This window comes from Heptranchias perlo, chromosome 1, assembly GCF_035084215.1.
Source record: "Heptranchias perlo isolate sHepPer1 chromosome 1, sHepPer1.hap1, whole genome shotgun sequence".
In the NCBI taxonomy this organism is placed as follows: domain Eukaryota; kingdom Metazoa; phylum Chordata; class Chondrichthyes; order Hexanchiformes; family Hexanchidae; genus Heptranchias; species Heptranchias perlo.
Window position 1 is genome coordinate 58378547 of NC_090325.1, and position 22579 is coordinate 58401125.

A 22579-nucleotide genomic window follows, 5' to 3' on the forward strand; every position below is an offset into this window, starting at 1 on the left:
CTAATCCCTGTGAACTGATCCCTGTGGCACTCCACTCGTTACATCTTGCCAACCTGAAAATGACCCATTTATGCCTACTCTCTGTTATTCTCTAACATTTAAGGAACGAATGCATGAATTGAGACAATTATACATTCCTTTCTGGCGCAAAAACACAAAAGGAAATGTGGCTTAACCATGGCTAACAAAAGAAATTAAGGATAATATTCAATCCAAAGAGGAGTCAAATAAAGTTGCCAGAAAAAGTAGCAAGCCTGAGGATGGGGAGCAGTTTAGAATTCAGCAAAAAAGGACCAAGAGATTGATTAAGAGGGGAAAAATAGAGTATGAGAGTAAACTTGCAAGGAACATAAAAGTGGATTGTAAAAGCTTCTACAAGTAGGTAAAAAGAAAAAGATTAGTGAAGACAAATGTAGGTCCCTTACAGTCAGAAACAGGAGAATTTATAATGGGGAACAGGGAAATGGCAGAGCAATTAAACAAATACTTTGGTTCTGTCTTCACGGAAGAGGACACAAATAACTTCCCAGAAATGTTAGGGAACCAAGGGACTAGTGAGAAAGAGGAATTAAAGGAAATTAGTATTAGTAAAAAAATAGTGCTGGAGAAATTAATGGGACTGAAAGCCTAAATCCCCAGGACCTGATAATCTGCATCCCAGAGTACTAAAAGAGGTAGCCATGGAAATAATGGATACATTAGTTGTCATCTTCCAAAATTCTATAGATTATGGAATAGTTCCTGCAGATTGGAGGGTGGCAAATATAACCCCACTATTTGAAAAAGGAGGGAGAGAGAAAACAGTGAACTACAAACCGGTGAGCCTAACATCAGTAGTAAGGCAATGCAAGAATGACGGATGTGATAACAGACACTTAGAAAATATCAACAGGATTAGACAAAGTCAACATGGATTTATGAAAGGGAAATCATGTTTGACAAACATACTGGAGTTTTTTGACAATGCAACTGGTAGAATAGATAAGGGAGAACCAGTGGATGTGATTTATTTGGATTTTCAGAAGGCTTTTGATAAAGTCCCACATAAGAGGTTAGTGTGCAAAATTAAAGCACATGGGATTGGTGGTAATATACTGGCATGGACTGAAAATTGGTTAACAGACAGGAAACAGAGAGCAGGAATAAATGGGTCTTTTTCGGGGTGGCAGGAAGTGACTATGGGGCACCTCAGGGATCAGTGCTTGGGCCCCAGCTAGTCTCAACATATATCAATGATTTGGATGAGGGAACCAAATGTAATATTTCCAAGTTTGCTGATGACACAAAGCTAGGTGGGATCGTGAGTTGTGAGGAGGATGCAAAGAGGCTTCAAGGCGATTTAGACAAATTGAGTGAGTGGGCAAATACATGGCAGATGCAGTATAATGTGGATAAATGTGAAGTTATCACTTCGGAAGCAAAAACAGAAAAGCAGAGTATTATTTAAATGGTGATAGATTGGGGAATGTTGATGTACAAAGGGACCTGGGTGAACGGTCCTCATGGATTGGAAGGTAGCAAATGTAACCCCACTATTCAAGAAAGGAGGGAGAGAGAAAACAAGGAACTATAGACCAGTCAGCCTGACATCAGAAGTAGGGAAAATGCTAGAATCTATTATTAAGGACGTAGTAACAGGGCACTTAGAAAATCATAATGTGATCAGACAGAGTCAACACGGTTTTATGAAAGGAAAATCGTGTTTGACAAATCTATTAAGAGTTTTTTGAGGATGTAACTAGCAGGATAGATAAGGGGGAACCAGTGGATGTTATATATTTGGATTTTCAAAAGGCATTCGATAAGATGCCACTTAAGAGGTTGTTAAACAAGATTAGGGCTCATGGGATTGGGGGTAATATATTAGCATGGATTGAGATTTGGTTAACGGACAGAAAACAGAGAGTAGGAATAAACGGGTCATTTTCAGGTTGGCAGATTGTGGCTAGTGGGGTGCCGCAGGGATCAGTCTTGGGTCTCAGCTGGTTACAATATGACTTAGATGAGGGGACAGAGAGTAATGTCTCCAAGTTTGCTGATGATACAAAGCTAGATGGAAAAGTAAGCCGTGAGGAGGACGCAAAGAGGCTGCAAAGGGATATAGAGAGGTTAAGTTAGTGGGTGAGAAGGTGGCAGATGGAGTATAATATGGGGAAATGTGAAATTATCCACTTTGGTAGGAAGAATAGAAAAGCAGAATATTTTTTAAATGGTGAGAGACTAAGAAATGTTGGTATTCGGATGGATTTGGGTATCCTTGTACACAAATCACAAAAAGTTAACATGCGGGTACAGCAAGCAATTAGGAAGGCAAATGATATGTTAGCCTTTATTGGAAGGGGGTTGGAATATAATTAAGGAGGTCATGCTGCAATTAGATAGAGCTCTGGTGAGGCCACAGCTGTAGTACTGTGTATAGTTTTGGTCTCCTTACTTAAGGAAGGATATACTTGCCTTAGAGGGGGTGCAACGAAGGTACACTAGATTTATTCCTGGGATGAGAGGGTTGTGCTATGAGGAGAGATTGAGTACAATGGACCTATCTTCTCTGGAGTTTGGAAGAATGAGAGGTGATCTCATTGAAATGTATAAAATTCTTACAGGTTTTGACAGGGTAGATGCTAAGAGGCTGTTTCCCCTGGCTGGAGAATCTAGAACTAGGGGTCATAGTCTCAAGATAAGAGGTCGGCCATCTAGGACCAAGATGAGGAAAAATTTCTTCATGCAGTGGGTTGTGAATCTTTGGAATTCTCTACCCAAGAAAGATGTGGATGCTCAGTCGTTGAGTATATTCAGGATTGAGATCGATAGATTTTTGGTCACGAAGGGAATTAAGGGATCTGGGGATAGATCGGGAAATTGGAGTTGAGGTAGAAGATCAGCCATGATCTTATTGAATGGTGGAGCAGGCTCGAGGGGCCGTATGGCTATGTTCTTATTCACCACGACATTTCTGCAGCTATCGATCTGTTCAATCACAGCCTCAACTCCACCTTTGATGCTCTTGTCCCCATTAAAACCATTACTCTCTATCACCCTGATCGTTCCCCCTGATACGGCCCTCATCCCCGCTTCCTCAAGTCCAAGGGATGCAGACTTGAACGCTTATGGCGGACAACTGGTTTAGCCATTCATCACCAGATCTGGCTGGACCACATAAAGCACTATTGGGTCCTGCTGTCCTCTGCCAAAACTGCTCACTATTCCAGGATCAGCTTCCTCCAGCTCGACAACCCTCCGAAATCTCCACGCTCCTCCAATTTTAATTGCTCATCATTGGCGGCCATGCCTTCAGCTACCTAGGCCCTAAACTCTGGAATTCCCTCCCTAAACCTCTCTACATCTCTCTCCTCCTTTAAGGTGCTCCTTAAAACCATCTCTTTGACCAAGCTTTTGGTCACCTGCCCTAATGTCTCCTTATGTGGCTTGTTGTCAAATTTTGTTTGATAACCCTCCTGTGAAGCGCCTTGGGACGTTTTACTACATTAAAGGTGCTATATAAATGCAAGTTGTTGTTGTTTCAGTTGCAGTGCTGGCTCACAGTTTTGTTGGTTACCTGTCATAGTCTTTTCTTCTGTTGTACTCTTTTGTGGCTGTGGTTTGTTTACTGTGGACTGGTTAGGTAACTTCACTTGTGTTGCTGGGTATATAACGAAACTCTCAAATATTTTCACAAATAACGGTTCTGTTTTCCGCAGGTGTTTCCAGTTCCCCTAATACTTCTTCTTACATTGTAGAATCTGATAATTATTTGCTGTTGTACTTGTGCTGATATCCATTTTTCTTTTTCCTTTCGAGTGAATTCTGAAAACTTCTCCTTTAAACATATTTGTCTTTGTTAACTTTATTGTAGAAGAGGCCTAGTTTGGCTTTTCGAAGATAAGTTTCTATTTTACATCACTTACCAGCCTCTGTTTAGAAGTTGACTTACTGTAGGGAGGAGTGTCTGGGTTCACTTGATGTGTTGTACTAATCAAGGTTAAGGGTCTGTGCTGGACTCGTGCTCTTTTTAGGGGTGCGTTTGCAATTTTAACAGTGCTCACTTCATCCCCATTTGACTGTGCCCTCATGGTTCAAGCGTCGTGTTTTTCTCGGGTTGGGAGAACAAATTTTGTGCCAAAAAAGCATTTATAAAGCTGATGAATTGTTTAATAGGAATAAACAATTCAGTTTCTGAAAAACTAATGGTCTCTGCACCTATTCTTTTATGTTCATTTTATGCCATTTCCTGGTACCAGCACACAAGTTCATATTCATTGATATAGGCCATGTACGTTGTTTCTACTTGTTGAGATAACATTGAATAATAACAACTGATGTCTGATTGGATGTCTGAACCTAAAGTACCTTAACCTGTAATATTGCAAATATGTTACCCATAATTCTTCAAAAGGTTACATTTATAAATGTTTATTTACTGACGAATAATCAACATATAATTTTGACTTCACGAATCTTGCTGCTTGTCAACAGATTGCACTGGATACATCATATTGGACAGCGATCAATCACTTTTTTATTTGGGGCAGTCTTGCTGTCTACTTTGCAATAACATTTACAATGTACAGCAATGGCATGTATCTGATGTTCCCAACTTCATTTCCCTTTATAGGTATGCACTTTTAATACAATGATTATAATTGATGTTATAAATTATTTTATCTCAAAGTAACAATTTATTTCCTATTAGAAGTGTTTTACAAGATTATAATACTGGAGAAGGGTTACTTCCAGTTTTACTGGAAAAAAAATCCATTTTATTCTATTTGACTATAATTTTTTTTTATTCGTTCATGGGATGTGGGCGTCGCTGGCGAGGCCAGCATTTATTGCCCATCCCTAATTGCCCTCGAGAAGGTGGTGGTGAGCCGCCTTCTTGAACCGCTGCAGTCCGTGTGGTGACGGTTCTCCCACAGTGCTGTTAGGAAGGGAGTTCCAGGATTTTGACCCAGCGACAATGAAGGAACGGCGATATATTTCCAAGTCGGGATGGTGTGTGACTTGGAGGGGAACGTGCAGGTGGTGTTGTTCCCATGTGCCTGCTGCTCTTGTCCTTCTAGGTGGTAGAGGTCGCGGGTTTGGGAGGTGCTGTCGAAGAAGCCTTGGCGAGTTGCTGCAGTGCATCCTGTGGATGGTATGCACTGCAGCCACAGTGCGCCGGTGAAGGGAGTGAATGTTTAGTGTGGTGGATGGGGTGCCAATCAAGCGGGCTGCTTTATCTTGGATGGTGTCGAGCTTCTTGAGTGTTGTTGGAGCTGCACTCATCCAAGCAAGTGGAGAGTATTCCATCACACTCCTGACTTGTGCCTTGTAGATGGTGGAAAGGCTTTGGGGAGTCAGAAGGTGAGTCACTCGCCGCAGAATACCCAGCCTCTGACCTGCTCTCGTAGCCACAGTATTTATATGGCTGGTCCAGTTAAGTTTCTGGTCAATGGTGACCCCCAGGATGTTGATGGTGGGGGATTCGGTGATGGTAATGCCGTTGAATGTCAGGGGGAGGTGGTTAGACTCTCTCTTGTTGGAGATGGTCATTTCCTGGCACTTATCTGGCGCGAATGTTACTTGCCACTTATGAGCCCAAGCCTGGATGTTGTCCAGGTCTTGCTGCATGCGGGCTCAGACTGCTTCATTATTTGAGGGGTTGCGAATGGAACTGAACACTGTGCAGTCATCAGCGAACATCCCCATTTCTGACCTTATGATGGAGGGAAGGTCATTGATGAAGCAGCTGAAGATGGTTGGGCCGAGGACACTGCCCTGAGGAACTCCTGCAGCAATGTCCTGGGGCTGAGATGATTGGCCTCCAACAACCACTACCATCTTCCTTTGTGCTAGGTATGACTCCAGCCACTGGAGAGTTTTCCCCCTGATTGCCATTGACTTCAATTTTACTCGGGCTCCTTGGTGCCACACTCGGTCAAATGCTGCCTTGATGTCAAGGGCAGTCACTCTCACCTCACCTCTGGAATTCAGCTCTTTTGTCCATGTTTGGACCAACGCTGTAATGAGGTCTGGAGCCGAGTGGTCCTGGCGGAACCCAAACTGAGCATCAGTGAGCAGGTTATTGGTGAGTAAGTGCCGCTTGAAAGCACTGTCGACGACACCTTCCATCACTTTGCTGATGATTGAGAGTAGACTGATGGGGCGGTAATTGGCCGGATTGGATTTGTCCAGCTTTTTGTGGACAGGACATACCTGGGCAATTTTCCACATATAATACTCATGTATATGTAATATTTCATATAGGGAATGGATGCAAATATAATAATATATAGAGGAAATACTGTATCTGTCGTAAATGGCCCAAGTAAAAATATCCTTCACATGAACATTTCAAAGGGGGAACAAAGTGTAGAGAGAGTAATGTTCAGAGTATTACCCCTGATTTATACAAATAAATATTCTCTTACCATGTCGTGTTTGACAAATTTAATGAAATTATTTGAAAAAGTGACTGTTTGGATATGTATGGGGAATAAATGTGGTGTATGAGGATTTTTAGAAGGTATTCAGTAGGCCTTTTACAGAAGGCATGCTATAAAAAATCAGGTGTATGGTACAAGAGGTAATGTAGCAGCATGGATAGAAAGCTGGTTGATGAACAGGAAACAGAGGATTAGGGTAAACGGTGTTGCTCAGGTTGGAGAAGAATTGAAAGTGGCGTACCACTGGGGTCAGTACTGGCTCCACTTTTGTTCTTGATATAGATGATTTGGATTTTTTTTATTCATTCATGGAATGTGGGCGTCGCTGGCAAGTCCAGCATTTATTGCCCATCCCTAATTGCCGTTAAGAAGGTGGTGGTGAGCCGCCTTCTTGAACCGCTGCAGTCCGTGTGGTGAAGGTTCTCCCACAGTGCTGTTAGATAGGGAATTCCAGGATTTTGACCCAGCGACGATGAAGGAACGGCGATATATTTCCAAGTCGGGATGGTGTGTGACTTAGAGGGGAACATGCAAGGGGTGTTGTTCCCATATGCCTGCTGCCCTTGTTCTCCTAGGTGGTAGAGGTCGCGGGTTTGGGAGGTGCTGTCGAAGAAGTCTTGGCGAGTTGCTGCAGTGGATGGTACACACTGCAGCCACGGTGCACCGGTGGTGAAGGGAGTGAATGTTTAGTGTGGTGGATGGGGTGCCAATCAAGCGGGCTGCTTTGACCTGGAGGGTGTCAAGCTTCTTGAGTGCTGATGGGGCTGCACTCTCCAGGCAAGTGGAGAGTATTCCATCACACTCCTGACTTGTGCCTTGTAGATGGTGGAAAGGCTTAGGGAGTCAGGTGGTGAGTCACTTGCCGCAGAATATCCAGCCTCTGACCTGCACTTATAGCCAGAGTATTTATGTGGCTGGTCCAGGTAAGTTTCTGGTCAATGGTGACCCCCAGGATGTTGATGGTGGGGGATTCGGCGATGGTAATGCCGTTGAATGTCAAGGGGAGGTGGTTAGACTCTCTCTTGTTGCAGATGGTCATTGCCTGGCACTTGTCTGGCACGAATGTTACTTGTCTCTTATCAGCCCAAGCCTGGATATTGTCCAGGTCTTGCTGCATGCGGACTGCTTCATTATCTGAGGGGTTGCGAATGGAATTGAACACTGTGCAATCATCACCGAACATCCCCATTTCTGACCTTATGATGGAGGGAAGGTCATTGATGAAGCAGCTGAAGATGGTTGGGCCTTGAACACTGCCCTGAGGCACTCTTGCAGCAATGTCCTGGGGCTGAGATGATTGGCCTCCAACAACCACTACGTGCCGCACTCGGTCAAATGCTGCCTTGATGTCAAGGGCAGTCACTCTCAGACATAGTCACTATCTAGACATAGAAAGCACAATCTTGAAATTTACGGAAAACACAAGACCTGGACGTTTGGCAATCAGCAAGAAGGACTGCAAAAGACTATAGGAAGACATAGATAAGTTAGTGGAATGGGCAGACAAGTGGCAGATGCAATCTTATGTGGGTAAGTGTGAAGTAATACACTTCTGGAGGAAAAACAAGGAATGGGAGTACATACTCAATAGAAAGACACTGACCTAGAAATTTGATGGCTCCTTGCCCCTTTTTCGGGCATTAAACGGGCATCCATTTTTTGGGTGCTAAATGGGTGCCTAAGCCTACAGTATGGCAGACAGGAAGAGCATGCTCATAATGAGCTGGAAATGCACTGCCCGCCATATTGGCAAAAAAACAGGGTTCAAGGGCCCACACCTGAAACAAGAGCTAGGAAGTAACTATATGCAAATAAGGGGCCTAATGCCTGAGGCACCTTGCTGCCTTCAGGTAAAACAGGTCTACATGTCACCTAACTGGCAGTCCTTACAGGGACTGCTGCAGGCCCCCACCAAAAAAGTAAATTTGTAAAAAAAAATGTTTATCTGAATGTGGAGCCAGGAGGAGTAGGAGTGCTCCTCCCAACCCCACATTAAAACTGTGGGCCGATGCCAGCCACCTCTCGCCCCCCTTGGTCCCAATCGCCGCATTGCTCTCCCTTCCAGTCACCACCTCAACCCACATCCTGATGTCCCAATCACCCGATGTCCCGATCGCCCGATGTCCTGATCAACCCCCTCCCTTTTCCGTTCCCTTTCCCGGTTGCCCCCTCCTGATTGCCCTCCCTCTCCTGGTCGCCCACCTCCCGATTGCCTTTCCTTCCCCGTTAAGCACCTACCTAAGGGTAGTGCCAGTGACGCAGCGCCCCGAAATTCGAAGTCTCTTCGTTGAGCCTGCCCATTCAGGCACAGGGATCATTCTATTGTCGCAAACAAATTTCTCGGCCTCTGTTACTAGAGAGACCATGGGGTACACATATAAAGATAGAATTTCCTCTGTTTAGAGGCAAAATAGTGCCTGAAAAATCAGTGCTATGTACAGTTAAATTGGGCGCTGATCTTTGATTCCCATTTGTTGGCTAAATAGAACTACCCCAAAGTTTCCTGTATGGCTATTCAGGTGGTTGCACCTAACTGTGCTTGAGGAGGGCACAGAAATGTAAATGAATGTCAGAGATCTCTGTACACAATTTGAAAGTGCTGGGTCAGGGATAGACTGCTTCCAGCAAAATCCAGAGCTACTGCTTTCAGAGCTGCCTTTCATAGGAATAGGAGTAGGCCATTCAGCCCTTCGAGTCTGTTCTGCCATTTAATTAGATCATGGCTGATCTGTACTTCAACTCTATTTACCCACCTTTGATCCATATCTCTTGATACTCTTACTTAATAAAAATATGTTGATCTCAGTCTTGAAAATTTCAATTGACCCAGCATCCACCGCCTTTTGGAGAAAAGCGTTCCACATTTCCACTACCCCTTATGTGAAAAAGTGCTTCCTGATTTCACCCCTGAATGGCCTACCTCTAATTTTAAGATTGTGTCCCCTTGCTTTGGAATCCCCCATGAGAGGAAATAGCTTCTCTGTACCTAGTCTATCGAATCCTTTTATCATTTTAAACACCCAATTAGATCACCCCTCAACGTTCTAAACTCAAGGGAATACAACCAGTTTATGGAACCTGTCGTCATAATTTAACTTTTTAGCCCTGGTATCATTTTAGTAAATCTGCACTGTACCCCTTCTGGGACTAATATATCCTTTCAGTGCTATCTTTCATAAGGGGCAGCCCAGCATTGTCAAGAAAGCTCATTGTTTTTGACCGTTTGAACTAAAAATAGTTTTGCTGCTTCAGAAATTGTTGCAGAATGCACTTCATCTTTTTCAGTTATGGAAGCTGTGTTTAGTACTTTAATTTAAAACTTACCACTCTTTTCCGATTGATGTTCAGATAAAATCCCTGCCCCATTAGCTGCAAAAAACAAAGTCCTTCTGGCTCTCCCATGGGGCTTTTACTGTGCCTTCTCCTTTAAAGCTGCCTTTAAGGTCCGAATTGCTCACAGTCATCCTGTCCTTTCTGGTGTGCAATCAAATGCACCCAAAGTACATCCTCTTTATTGTAATGAGTGCCCCCAGGATCACATGTTGGTTTCTGGCCACCCGGTGGAGTAGACTTCTGCCCAACTTCCCCCAAATCTACCCTATAGTTCCTTGAAAGTGCAAATGCAGGTAGATAAAGCCATAAAAAAGGCTAACAACATTTTGGGTTTTATAAATAAGCCTGGGGAGTACAGAAGTGAGAAAAGTAATGATAAATTTGTAGAAGGTTCTGATTACACTAGTTTACAAGATTATCAGATAATTACAGCTGAGGAACGCCATTCTGCCCATATTAGTTCATCCACCCAGAATTACATTAAAGACTCCCATTATAGCCCAATTGGGTCTTAAATGATTCCAAGGTTTTTGCTTCCTCTTTTGGAGACAGTGATGAGAGATCAACAATTTAAAATTGTCAATAAGAGAGAGAAAAGAGAGTTTAAGAGAAATTTATTTACTTAAGGAGTTGTTGGAATATGTGATGCTTTGCCACAACGAGTTTTGAGGCAGAGATCATTGTATCGTTTATGAAAAGTTGGATAAATATTTAAAGGAAAGGAAGATACAGAGCTATGGGAGAGAGCAGGGCAGTGTGATTCATTTTGGACTGCTCTAGCAAAGAGCCACTTAGACAATAAATCAAATGTCTTCCTTCTGAGCTGCAAACTTTTACTGTTTCTTTTTTTTAAAAAATGCAAATTTCAGGCCCAACCTTGAAATCTTCGAGTAGCATCAAATTCAAATAAAATAAAATTCTGGGATGTTTTGTGCATACAAAATGTGTGTGTGAATCCAAGGCCTGTTCTGTTTACACTCTGCATAAAATATTATATATACTTAATACAAGACTATCATATAACAAAGTAAAATTAAATATATTGTTTAATATTCAGCAATTAACATTTTTCTTTCGGGAATAAATTGTCATTTACGGAGCTCCTTGGAGGTTCAGTTGGTTAAAGCAGGGAGTAGCTGCACCCTGCGCCTCACCGACCAAAAGAATTCCAAGTTTAAAACGTAATCTGTTCTGAGTTAGCTGATCTTAGCCAGGAGGGCAGTAGAAGCACTACAATTGTCCTTAGTACCCTGAATTAGAAAGGGGAAAATTGGCCAGAGTTCTTGCTGGAAGTTCATGTTAACAGGAAAGAGCTTGGGATTTGCAGCAGTAGCTGGATTCCCTCACATCCAGGGCATCATTGACTGCACACAAGTTGCAATCAGGACACCAGAAGCATTCGTCAATAGAAAAGGCTAACACTCTATTAATATCCTCCTGGTGTCCAATCACAGTAACAGAACCATGCAAGTTTATGCAAGGTAACCAGGTGGCTGTCACGATGCTTTTTTCCTGCGACACTCAACCATCCTCCCAATATTGAACACTCCCAGGAACATGGCAGGATGGCTGCTGTGGGGCAAGTGGCTCGTAGCACCCCTTCGCAACCTCGTGACACCTGAGCAACACAGGCATAATCAAAGCCGGGGACCGCCAGATTAATCATTGAGCACACCATAGGGCTGCTGAAGCAGAGGTTCAGGTGTCTCAACAGGTCTGGGGTCTCCCTACGATATGCCCCACAAAGAGTCTTCTGCATTAGAGTGGTGTGCTGCATACTGCACAATCTCGCCTGCATTTAGAGGAGGCACAGCAGCAGCGACAGTCCTCATGGGATGAGGAACACTAGAGGGAAGACAGGAAAACAGCAGAAGAAGGACCTCAATGCTTAGCAGCAAGAATAGACTGAAAATAATCAATTGGAAAAACTGCAAAAATGCTAATAAGTATATTATTAATATTAATAGTCAAGGAATTCTCCTTTGGAATATCTTTAACTTAACATACTGCTTTGTTTTGTCTAGGTACTGCACGGAATGCCTTGAACCAGCCACATGTATGGCTGACCATTTTCCTAACAGCAGCAATGTGTGTCCTGCCAGTAGTTATCTTGCGATTCCTCAGTGTTGAACTGAGACCTACCTTCAGCGATAAAGTACGTTCTTGATGCATGTTTTAGAGTAAGGCTATCGGCTGGGAAAAAGATTTATTATTAGTAATTATGTTACTTGAAATAACACTCCACAACAAAGCACTACAATATCGCAATCCACCAGTATTCAGCTGGAAAAATACAGTTCTGTATTTTTTTTAAATCCAATTTTTTAAGGCAATACAACATACGAACAACGATGGACAGGTAAAGATCCTCTGGTCTATCTAGCCTGTCCCACACAATCGTGATATCGCTTCATGGCATTGCTCATGAACCTTTAGAGACCTATGCACCAAAATGGCTGGGATCACAGGACAAGCATTTTCTTAGTATTTCTGAGGCTGGACATGATTAATCTGATGCTTTAATGCTTATTGTCAGTTCCCATCATACCATAAATGTTTGTTGAAAGTAGTGAGAACCCAGGGCAAAGGGAACATACATCATGGCCCAGAAATTGCTCGGAGCGGTGAACCAACAGTGCTCGCTGCTGCATAGATTTATAGCTTTAGGAAGCGGAGAAGAGCCCAGCGTTAGCTCCAGCGAAGCGAAGCTAGGACCCATGGGAGACGTGAGAGGATCACTCTCCTCGACCAATCAGATTGCAACATTTTTGACAAGCTGTGAAACTGTTTCTGTAACGTAAAATTCAGGAAGTGAAAGGTACAACACTAAAATCATTTGTAAAAACAGTAACAGACAATGAGAAAAGAGAGGGAAAGAAATAATCAAATTAAATAAAGGCGACAGAAGGGAAAAGTAAAAAAAAAGTTTTAATTTTTTTAATGACCAAAAGCAATTAAAATAAGGAATAATGAGACTCCACATTTTATAAAAGTTAATTTTTAGTTATTTGGCAGTCATTAAGGCTGAGTTTAGACCTGGTATTTTCAAGCGAACCATGAGTAGCGAGTTCTGGATTTCCTCATTTCACTGCGCATGTGCGAATACCGGAAATTGCTCCTTGATTTTGCCACTAACGGCGAGTGCTGTTGAGCTCACCGTTCTTTTCTAAGCAATTTCTGGACCCATATTCCCCTCCCTAAACTCAAACACAAAGAAAGAGGCAGTCTCAATTGGAAGTCTAGTGTTGTGTTTGAAAAAAAAACTCACGAGTAATTTAAAATATTAATTACAAACTGTATTCCTCTAACAAATACTTGAGGATAAGATAATTGTAAAACATTCTGCTGGCGTGTTTCTTTAAAAATAGGATACAGGTTCATGTTGACAGTTTGCAGTGAATTCTGAATCAGCCAAGCATAGATTTAGAAACAGCCAGCATTGATTTAGAAGAGGAAGGCTCTCCTTGATAGTGGTACACCCTAAAAGTTTTTGAAACTTTCAAAAAAGCCTTTGTCGAGGTTCACATCAGCAACTACTAATAAAACTAAAAATTATGAGAACCTAGATGCAGGTGTGAGTACCAACGGCACTTTTGGTGCTACCTGACCTGCTTGCCAACCCTCCGCTGGTCGTCTTCCTTTTCCAAAAAGCTCTCAAAATGAAACCCATTGGGAGCAGAAAGAAAAAAATAAGTAGAGCAATTACCAGAAAGGTTCATAAAAACCAAAGTAGCAGCAGAAAACAAAACAAAAAGTAAATCAACATAGAAATAACCATAAAACTGATCATTTAATCTTCTTATTTTAAATGAACTTCTGCCTGCAGCTGATCCCCTAACAACCCTGGACATCCATTACATATTGTTGTAATTTGGAAGTGACGCTATACCAAGCTGTAAAAAGACATCATAGAATCATAGAAGTTACAACATGGAAACAGGCCCTTCGGCCCAACATGTCCATGTCGCCCAGTTTATACCACTAAGCTAGTCCCAATTGCCTGCACTTGGCCCATATCCCTCTATACCCATCTTACCCATGTAACTGTCCAAATGCTTTTTAAAAGACAAAATTGTACCCGCCTCTACTACTGCCTCTGGCAGCTCGTTCCAGACACTCACCACCCTTTGAGTGAAAAAATTGCCCCTCTGGACCCTTTTGTATCTCTCCCCTCTCACCTTAAATCTATGCCCCCTCGTTATAGACTCCCCTACCTTTGGGAAAAGATTTTGACTATCGACCTTATCTATGCCCCTCATTATTTTATAGACTTCTATAAGATCACCCCTTAACCTCCTACTCTCCAGGGAAAAAAGTCCCAGTCTGTCTAACCTCTCCCTGTAAGTCAAACCATCAAGTCCCGGTAGCATCCTAGTAAATCTTTTCTGCACTCTTTCTAGTTTAATAATATCCTTTCTATAATAGGGTGACCAGAACTGTACACAGTACTCCAAGTGTGGCCTCACCAATGCCCTGTACAACTTCAACAAGACATCCCAACTCCTGCATTCAATGTTCTGACCAATGAAACCAAGCATGCCGAATGCCTTCTTCACCACCCTATCCACCTGTGACTCCACTTTCAAGGAGCTATGAATCTGTACTCCTAGATCTCTTTGTTCTATAACTCTCCCCAACGCCCTACCATTAACGGAGTAGGTCCTGGCCCGATTCGATCTACCAAAATGCATCACCTCACATTTATCTAAATTAAACTCCATCTGCCATTCATCGGCCCACTGGCCCAATTGATCAAGATCCCGTTGCAATCCTAGATAACCTTCTTCACTGTCCACAATGCCACCAATCTTGGTGTCATCTGCAAACTTACTAACCATGCCTCCTAAATTCTCATCCAAATCATTAATATAAATAACAAATAACAGCGGACCCAGCACCGATCCCTGAGGCACACCGCTGGACACAGGCATCCAGTTTGAAAAACAACCCTCTACAACCACCCTCTGTCTTCTGTCGTCAAGCCAATTTTGTATCCAATTGGCTACCTCACCTTGGATCCCATGAGATTTAACCTTATGTAACAACCTACCATGCGGTACCTTGTCAAATGCTTTGCTGAAGTCCATGTAGACCACGTCTACTGCACAGCCCTCATCTATCTTCTTGGTTGCCCCTTCAAAAAACTCAATCAAATTCGTGAGACATGATTTTCCTCTCACAAAACCATGCTGACTGTTCCTAATTAGTCCCTGCCTCTCCAAATGCCTGTCGATCCTGTCCCTCAGAATACCCTCTAACAACTTACCCACTACAGATGTCAGGCTCACTGGTCTGTCATTCCCAGGCTTTTCCCTGCCGCCCTTCTTAAACAAAGGCACATGGGAGACATTATGATGTCACTCCCATGTCCTTTGAATATTATTATGAAACTCCCGCCTCTTTCAGGTTTCTGCGCCTGACCCCAGGCCTGCAGAGTGAGTAACGCATAAATAAGGCAGGGATCTGGCATTACAGATCTCCACCCCTTTTTATGGCCTATTTCAACTCGTGAACTAGTACACACTCAGTGCGACCGATGCGGGAATCTGCCTTAATGTTTTCAGTCTTCGTTCTAACATCTGCAGACTGTAGCCCACTTGTATCAGCTCATTGACAATGGAGAATACAATACTATTTTACTATTTTCTAATACATATCTAGAAAATGTTTAACATTTTAGACTCAAGGTGCTAAATATATAATTCACTATAGGTATACGTGCTATTTAATCTATAATTATGAACTCTCATTGAACTATTTGCAATATGTTTTTTTCCAGCTGCGATTTAAAATTAGGCAAATCAAGATGTTTCCTCCAAAACAAATCGTTTCACACTTGAGACGGCCTAGTACACGTCGGTCTGCCTATGCTTTTGCTCATCAACAGGGTTTTGGTGCCCTCATTACTTCAGGGAAGAATATGCGAGTAAAGTCTCTCATTCCTATACCTTCTAAGATCAGCACATCATCAGATAGTGATAAACAGAAAAATGTAAAGCTGGTTGCAGTAACTGAAAACATGAAGACCACACAGAAATGAAACTAATTTCACGTGAGAAGCATGACAGATGACCATTGACAAAGAAGGCAATTAGCATTTGTGCATAATGAGGTACTGACTGTACAAATGACTTCTTACGTGAATAGTACAAGATTTTATGTAACTACTACATAACTTTGCCTTAAACAGCACAAGCAAGAAATCAAGATATTACGACAGATGTAAAATAACATTAATAGATCTTCATCTGTCAACCTGTTTTTGACTTTTAGGAGCACCCCAATTTAAACAATCTTTACATATGGAAACATTGAATACAATATGTTTACAGTAGAGGAATCAAAATAGAGAGCGAATTTGCAATGTAATCCATAATAGCATGCCTTCTCAAATGGAGTTTGCTTTAAAGAAGACTTTTTTACATTTACCCTTCTTCTGCCCAGAATGCTTAGGAATTCTCATTATTTTTAATGAGAAATCACAACTGCTTTTGACTCTAGGTAGTAAACATCCAGACTAACAATAGCACCACTTAAGCTAGGTAGTGTGATGAACTAGATAATTCCTCTTTTGTTTGTGAATACCAACAGTAGCTACTATGTACCTCCCAGAACCACTTATACTTGTTTCCTGAGCTAGTCAATTTGGGGAAATTCTGGTTTTGTGCTGGAAGAAGCTGCTGCATTCCAAGGGAAATCTGTGTTGTTTATACTGTCAGTTGGAAACTGGAGTGCACTAGAAATTGGAAACACTCCACTTTATAAATGTCATAATTGGACATAAGACATGAGCTATGCCATTTCTACAGGTATTAATGCTATTTTCAAGCTGAGCTTTTAAATTGGGATTCAAACACATTAGAAACAGCATGGATGCATTGAGACTACCATTGAAATGTGACCTCATGGAGGCAGTCTTTATTAGTTGTAGTGCTCCCATGCAACATTCAAACCAGGAAAGGTTAGTTGTAAATATAGGGAAATTTAAATTTTTAAAGTACAATCATACAAATTAAATAGTCATAATATTGAGCACAGGAGTGCCATAAATAGCTGGAAATCACACAAAAAAAAATTAAAATTTGGAGGAAGTGGTCTCCACCTGAATTGACATCTGATAAAAGCTTTTCAGCTTTATAATATTATGCATACACTGATGATTTGTTAAATTTAGTGAAACAGAGAAAATGGAAGACATCAGAAAAGTATGGTGTTCTATATGATTAATAGAAGGGGAATAAATGACACCTTGAAATACACTTAAATATTGAAACACAAAATCCAAAGTGTACTTTGCAACATGAATGCAAATTTTACAATGTGACCTAAAGCAGTGCTATTTTAGAGTCATAATACTTCAGGGGGCGATTTGCAGTGATCCTCTTTTACCTGTTCATGTTCCTTAGCAGATCTGCTGCTTTGTGTATCTCTTCCATGTATGGTCTGTCCAGTTGATGTATGTGGCTAGGATCTAATATTACTCCCCTTTCTCCTCTCATTGTTCAATGGGAGAAAACAAAGGAATGATTTGATGAGTTTGGGCAACCCCAACAACCACAGCAAATGAAAGAACTCTATTAAAACCGTAGGGTAGAATCAGTGACAAAATGATGCTAGGTACACAAGACACCCAGCCACTTGCACGCTGTGTCCTCATGCATGCCTTCCAAACTTAATCCCTCTTCATTCAATGTAACTCGATCACAATTGCCCTGTGTACATTTATATACCTGACTGCAATCGGAGTAGCTAGACTAAATTCATAGTCTATGATAATACTTATTACTGTTTTATAATTTTGGTCTTTATTTCTAAATGTGCAAACCTGGGATTTCTATCTTCACACTTTGTCTTCGGTACCTTTTGTCTGTAGAGGATTTTGTACAGTACTGCCTTTTATTTCTAGGGGGACACTCACTCAACGGAAAATGGTTGAAATGTTTAGCAGGTCACTTAACAAATGTGGAGAGAACAGACAAGTTAACATTTCAGCTGTGGACCCTTCATCAGGACAGATGTTTTCAGGGTCTATACACGAACTGTCAATTTGTCTTGTCATAACCACTGCAATAATGAATGTATATATGCTTAACAGAAAAAAAAACAGCCAGTGCAAAATAAAGCTCAGGAAATCGGGAAATACTGACATGGACTTTCTTAACCATCTTGAGTAGTGATTCTCTTGCTGGGGCCAATAGTTCCATTAAAGCTATCAGTTCTATTTTCTTTTTTCCCTTCCTCTGGAAAATGTCTCTTTTACTTATCTGCTGCCCTGGGTAGAATGTGTAAAATTAGGAGCTCAGCATTTTGGGGAAATGAGCGCAGACCAGGTCCCACCTGGGTGCATCATGTTATAGCATTGCTAAGAATGGCCCTGAAGAAAAGATACTGCTTGATATTGCTCTCAGTATAAAGTTAGTAACACAAATCAAAATATTAGGAATAGGATAACCTCTGATTGTAGAGCATATGTTTGTTTTATGCTTAAGGCCGTGCCTTGCAATGTTGTCTCTGTATATCAGCTGGAAGTTCTTTTATTTCACTGTTCATGTTAATGAATGTACATGTTGAAATGAAAAAAAATTCTTGTTTACATTCCCATGATTGTAATTTCTTGGAACTAACTAACTGTAAAATTGAGCATAATGCCTGTGAAATTATCAATTCAAATGAGGAATAAGACAAGAAGTTTTAAAACTATGACCAAAAGCCTGGTAATTTGTGTAACTTTTGAAAAAAAATGAACAGGTTCACTACTTAAGAAAATAGATATACTAAGTTTTGTTAGGGGGAAATGTATATTCATTTACATTTAGCAATTTGGAAACATAGTGCTAGTACAAATCGTAGAATCATAGAAAGGTTACAGCAAGGAAGGAGGCCATTCAGTCCATCAAGTCTGCTCTATGCAAGTGCAATCCAACTAGTCCCACTCCTCTGCCCTATCCTCTTAGCCCTACAAATTTGTTTTTTTCAAGTACTTATCCAGTTCCCTTTTGAAGGCCATGATTGAATCTGTCTCCACCACCCACTCGGGCAGTGCATTCCAGATCCTAACCACTGGCTGAGTAAAAAGGTTTTTCCTCACGTTACCTTTGGTTCTTTTGCCAATCACCTTAAATCTATGTCCTTTGGTTCTTGACCCTTACGCCAATGGGAACAGTTTCTCTCTATCTACTCTGTCTAGACCCTTCATGATTTAGAATACCTCTTATCAAATCTCCTCGCAACTGTCTCTGTTCCAAGGAGAACAACCCCAACTTCTCCAGTCTATCCACATAACTAAAGTCCCTCATCCCTGGAATCGTTCTAGTAAATCTCTTCTGCACCATCTCTAAGGCCTTCACATATTTCCTAAAGTGCGGTGCCCAGAACTGGACACAATACTCCAGTTGTGGCTGAACCAGTGTTTTATAAAGGTTCATCATGACTTCCTTGCTTTTGTACTCTATGCCTCTACTTATAAAGCCCAGGACCCCGTATGCTTTTTTAACCGCTTTCTCAACCTGCCCTGCCACAACGATTTATGCACATATACCCCCAGATCTCTCTATTCCTGTATCCCTTTTAGAGTTGTGCCCTCTAGTTTATATTGCCTCTTCTCGTTCTTCCCACTGAAATGTATCACTTCGCATTTTTCTGCGTTAAATTTCATCTGCCACGTGTCCACCTATGCCACCAACCTGTCTATATCCTCTTGAAGTCTATCACTGTCCTCCTCACTGTTTACTACCCTTCCAAGTTTTGTGTATTCTGCAAATTTGGAAATTGTGCCCTGTACACCCAAGTCCAAGTCATTAGTATATATCAAGAAAAGCAATGGTCCCAGCAATGACCCCTGGGGAACACCACTGTACACCTCCCTCCAGTCCGAAAAACAACCATTCACCACTACTCTCTGTTTCCTGTTACTTAGCCAATTCTGTATCCATGTTGCTACTGCCCCCTTTATTCCCTGGGCTGCAATCTTGATGATAAGCCTACCATGCGGCACTTTATCAAACGCCTTTTGAAAGTCCATATACATCACATCAACTGCAATACCCTCATCTACCCTCTCTGTTACCTCATCAAAAAACTCTATCAGGTTAGTTCAAATACCAAATTATTTTATTTTTTGAAAGGAACATCAGAAGCCCATCTTTTAATGCACAAAGAAGAACTCATCCAAACATAGAGTGGGACAGTCTGCTGTTATCTAACCCAGACATTTGGCTATTTCTGCAACCATTTTATGATGCCATTTGATCATACATTTTACAGTGCATTGCATGAGAGAAGATAAGTCTGAAGATCAAAGTGATGAATTTGGGTCAAATAACCTCTTGATTTTAACAACGTTCTTTTAAATTCTGACCAATAAGAAAGACAGACTTAGGTGATGATTATGAAAATAATTTTCAGTAGTTGTCTTGTTACTAATTCCATCCCCTCAAAAAATGTTAATCTCTTAGACCCTTCATCACCAAAAAGGTTATAGTGATCACTGTGATAGAGTTCGCTATGTGTATGGTTAACACTGGTTTATGATCAGAAGGCATGTTAGTAGGATGGATGTCAATTTTGCTGTCCCCTCAAGGTGTAATACTATGCTTTTGCAGTGTTTGCTAAGAATGGACTAGACTTGTCCCAATTCTGGGATAAACAGTATTCGAACTTGAATCCAAGATTATATGATTCAGATTTCCAACATCCACAGTAGTTTGGTTTTATTATTAAATGATTGAGAATTCATCATAACTTGTTGGCTACTGGCTCTCCAATGAGTTGACCTTTAAAACTATCAGTATGTGGGTATGTGTGCGTGCGTGCACTTGCATAAGTGCATGATGCTCCATTTGCTCTTCTCTCAAATTTTTCATGAATCTTATGATTTGTTCCCCACAAAGTGAATTCTCAATCTCAGGTAAACTGTTTGGTGAGACAACAACTGAGACAAGATTTTTCAAACCATGCTGAACTCATGCATATACAAGTGCTTTGCTGAATGTAGATGTAGCACCCTGGAGAAGGATGCCAGCTAATCATCTTAGTCAAAGAATTGGGTGGGGGTCTATAACAACATCAAAATTAAGCTAGAAAACTTAATTTAAAATAAGCAAAGATGCTGGTACAGAAGGTTATGGGAAGACTTAGAATAGCTCCTGTTAATGTAGGTTGGTACAACAAAAGATAGAAATGTGGGTCAGTTGAATGTGTGACAGCTTTGGAGAGCTTTAACTGTGCCAACTTCACTTACACTTTTAATAAATGCGGGTAACATGCCACCAAAGTAATGAGTAATTTTCTAGTACAACTCTTTTTATAGTTAGAGATATATATATTCAAAGAGTTTGTATACCTATTCCAATTAATTGAAATTGTAATAATCATTTGCAATCAGTCACATGTTGTAATGACAGATTATAGTGTAACACTTTATCACACCGTTGCACATGATGTCATCATGCCAAAAACACTGCTCTTCTGGCTCGTCCTCCTTTAATAATGATAAGTTTGTCAAACATGTTTTCATGTGTCGCTTTAAAAGAAAAAATATGTATCATTGAATATATGTATGGTAAAATTATTTCAAATTTTATATATGTGAACTGAACACCAAAGATTGTAAATGTTTTAGATGTATATTTTTAGTCAATGAGTTTCATCAAATCTCTTACAATTAAAATAACATATGATTGCATTTCTCTGCTGTTATGTACATTCATGTACATCCTGCCATGCCAATTGTAACATATTGTCTCAACTCAGTTCATTATTCTTTTACAACAGGATATAACTCTTCTGGCTACAATGCCATATTTTAGTATGTTATAGTTTATGAACATAAGGATTTCACATCCTTTTCACAGTATTCCCTGCATTTTCTTTAAGTAATAGAATACTTTAATCCATATTGCTGTAATGATAGTGAAAAGCATGTGCATTATAAGTGACTTGCCAGCGATTTACATGAAATGACTAACCTGTAGGTTAACCAGCATGTGTACAAAGATGCCCCGTGAAACAGTCAATGTAAAGAAGTTCCAGAGTAAAGAGTCCAAATCCAGATTGTCTGATAGCTGTGAGTTTGTAAGCTCCATATATTCACTACAATTATTCAAAACCTGACAATTTCTTCTGACAGTGACAATTTAGCAATATATTCTTGGGCCTCTTCAGTGGAGACTTAGTAAAGGAAAAGTAGTGTGCCTGTTGGATATTATGGGGGTAATTTTGACATTGGGTGATAATGTAAAATGGACGATAGTGATTCAGCTGCCCGTTATACATCTGTCCTGATTTTTATTTTCATTAAATCGATATCGCTCATTTTACACTATCACCTAAAATCAAAATGATCCCCTATATATTTAAAGTGGCCATTAAAAATATATTTTTCTGCCTTCTATGTGGTTAGTTAGATATGTACAGCTACATTTTAATTCATCCATGATGGGTAGATAAGAGGTGGTGTATCATTTGTGGGACATCCAATTGATGATATGGCAGACATTGGTTATTACATGTATCAAAGTGAAAAGTCATTTGCTTTCCTATCTAAGGTCCTTGAATGTGTTTTGCCTCCCAACTCTGCATCCAGTCTCTCCGTTCAACTCCCTTCAGTCAGGTTTCTGTTCTGCTCACAGCATTAAAACAGTCTAGGTCAACATCGCTAGTGATATCCTATGTGATTGCATGCTATCACTTTGTGTCTTCCTTGACCTTTCCATGGCAGGACATAGTTGACTGCTCAATTTCCTCCATTATGTCTCCTCTGTGACCTACCTCTTTGGCACCACTCTCATTATGCCATTCCTACCTGTCCCAACAGAATCAGT

At 41.0% G+C, this 22579-nt stretch overlaps 1 protein-coding gene across 1 annotated transcript in view; it reads left to right on the forward strand.

Moving 5' to 3' along the window:
• LOC137328374 (probable phospholipid-transporting ATPase IM) overlaps positions 1-15832 on the forward strand; it is a 206246-nt gene extending 190414 nt beyond the window's left edge. The window contains exons 27-29 of the mRNA XM_067994373.1: positions 4474-4612; positions 11783-11913; positions 15538-15832. Coding sequence (XP_067850474.1) covers positions 4474-4612; positions 11783-11913; positions 15538-15798 — 531 coding nt within the window. The 3' untranslated portion in view covers positions 15799-15832. The remainder of the gene's footprint in view (positions 1-4473; positions 4613-11782; positions 11914-15537) is intronic.
• The last annotated feature ends 6747 nt before the right edge of the window (positions 15833-22579 follow it).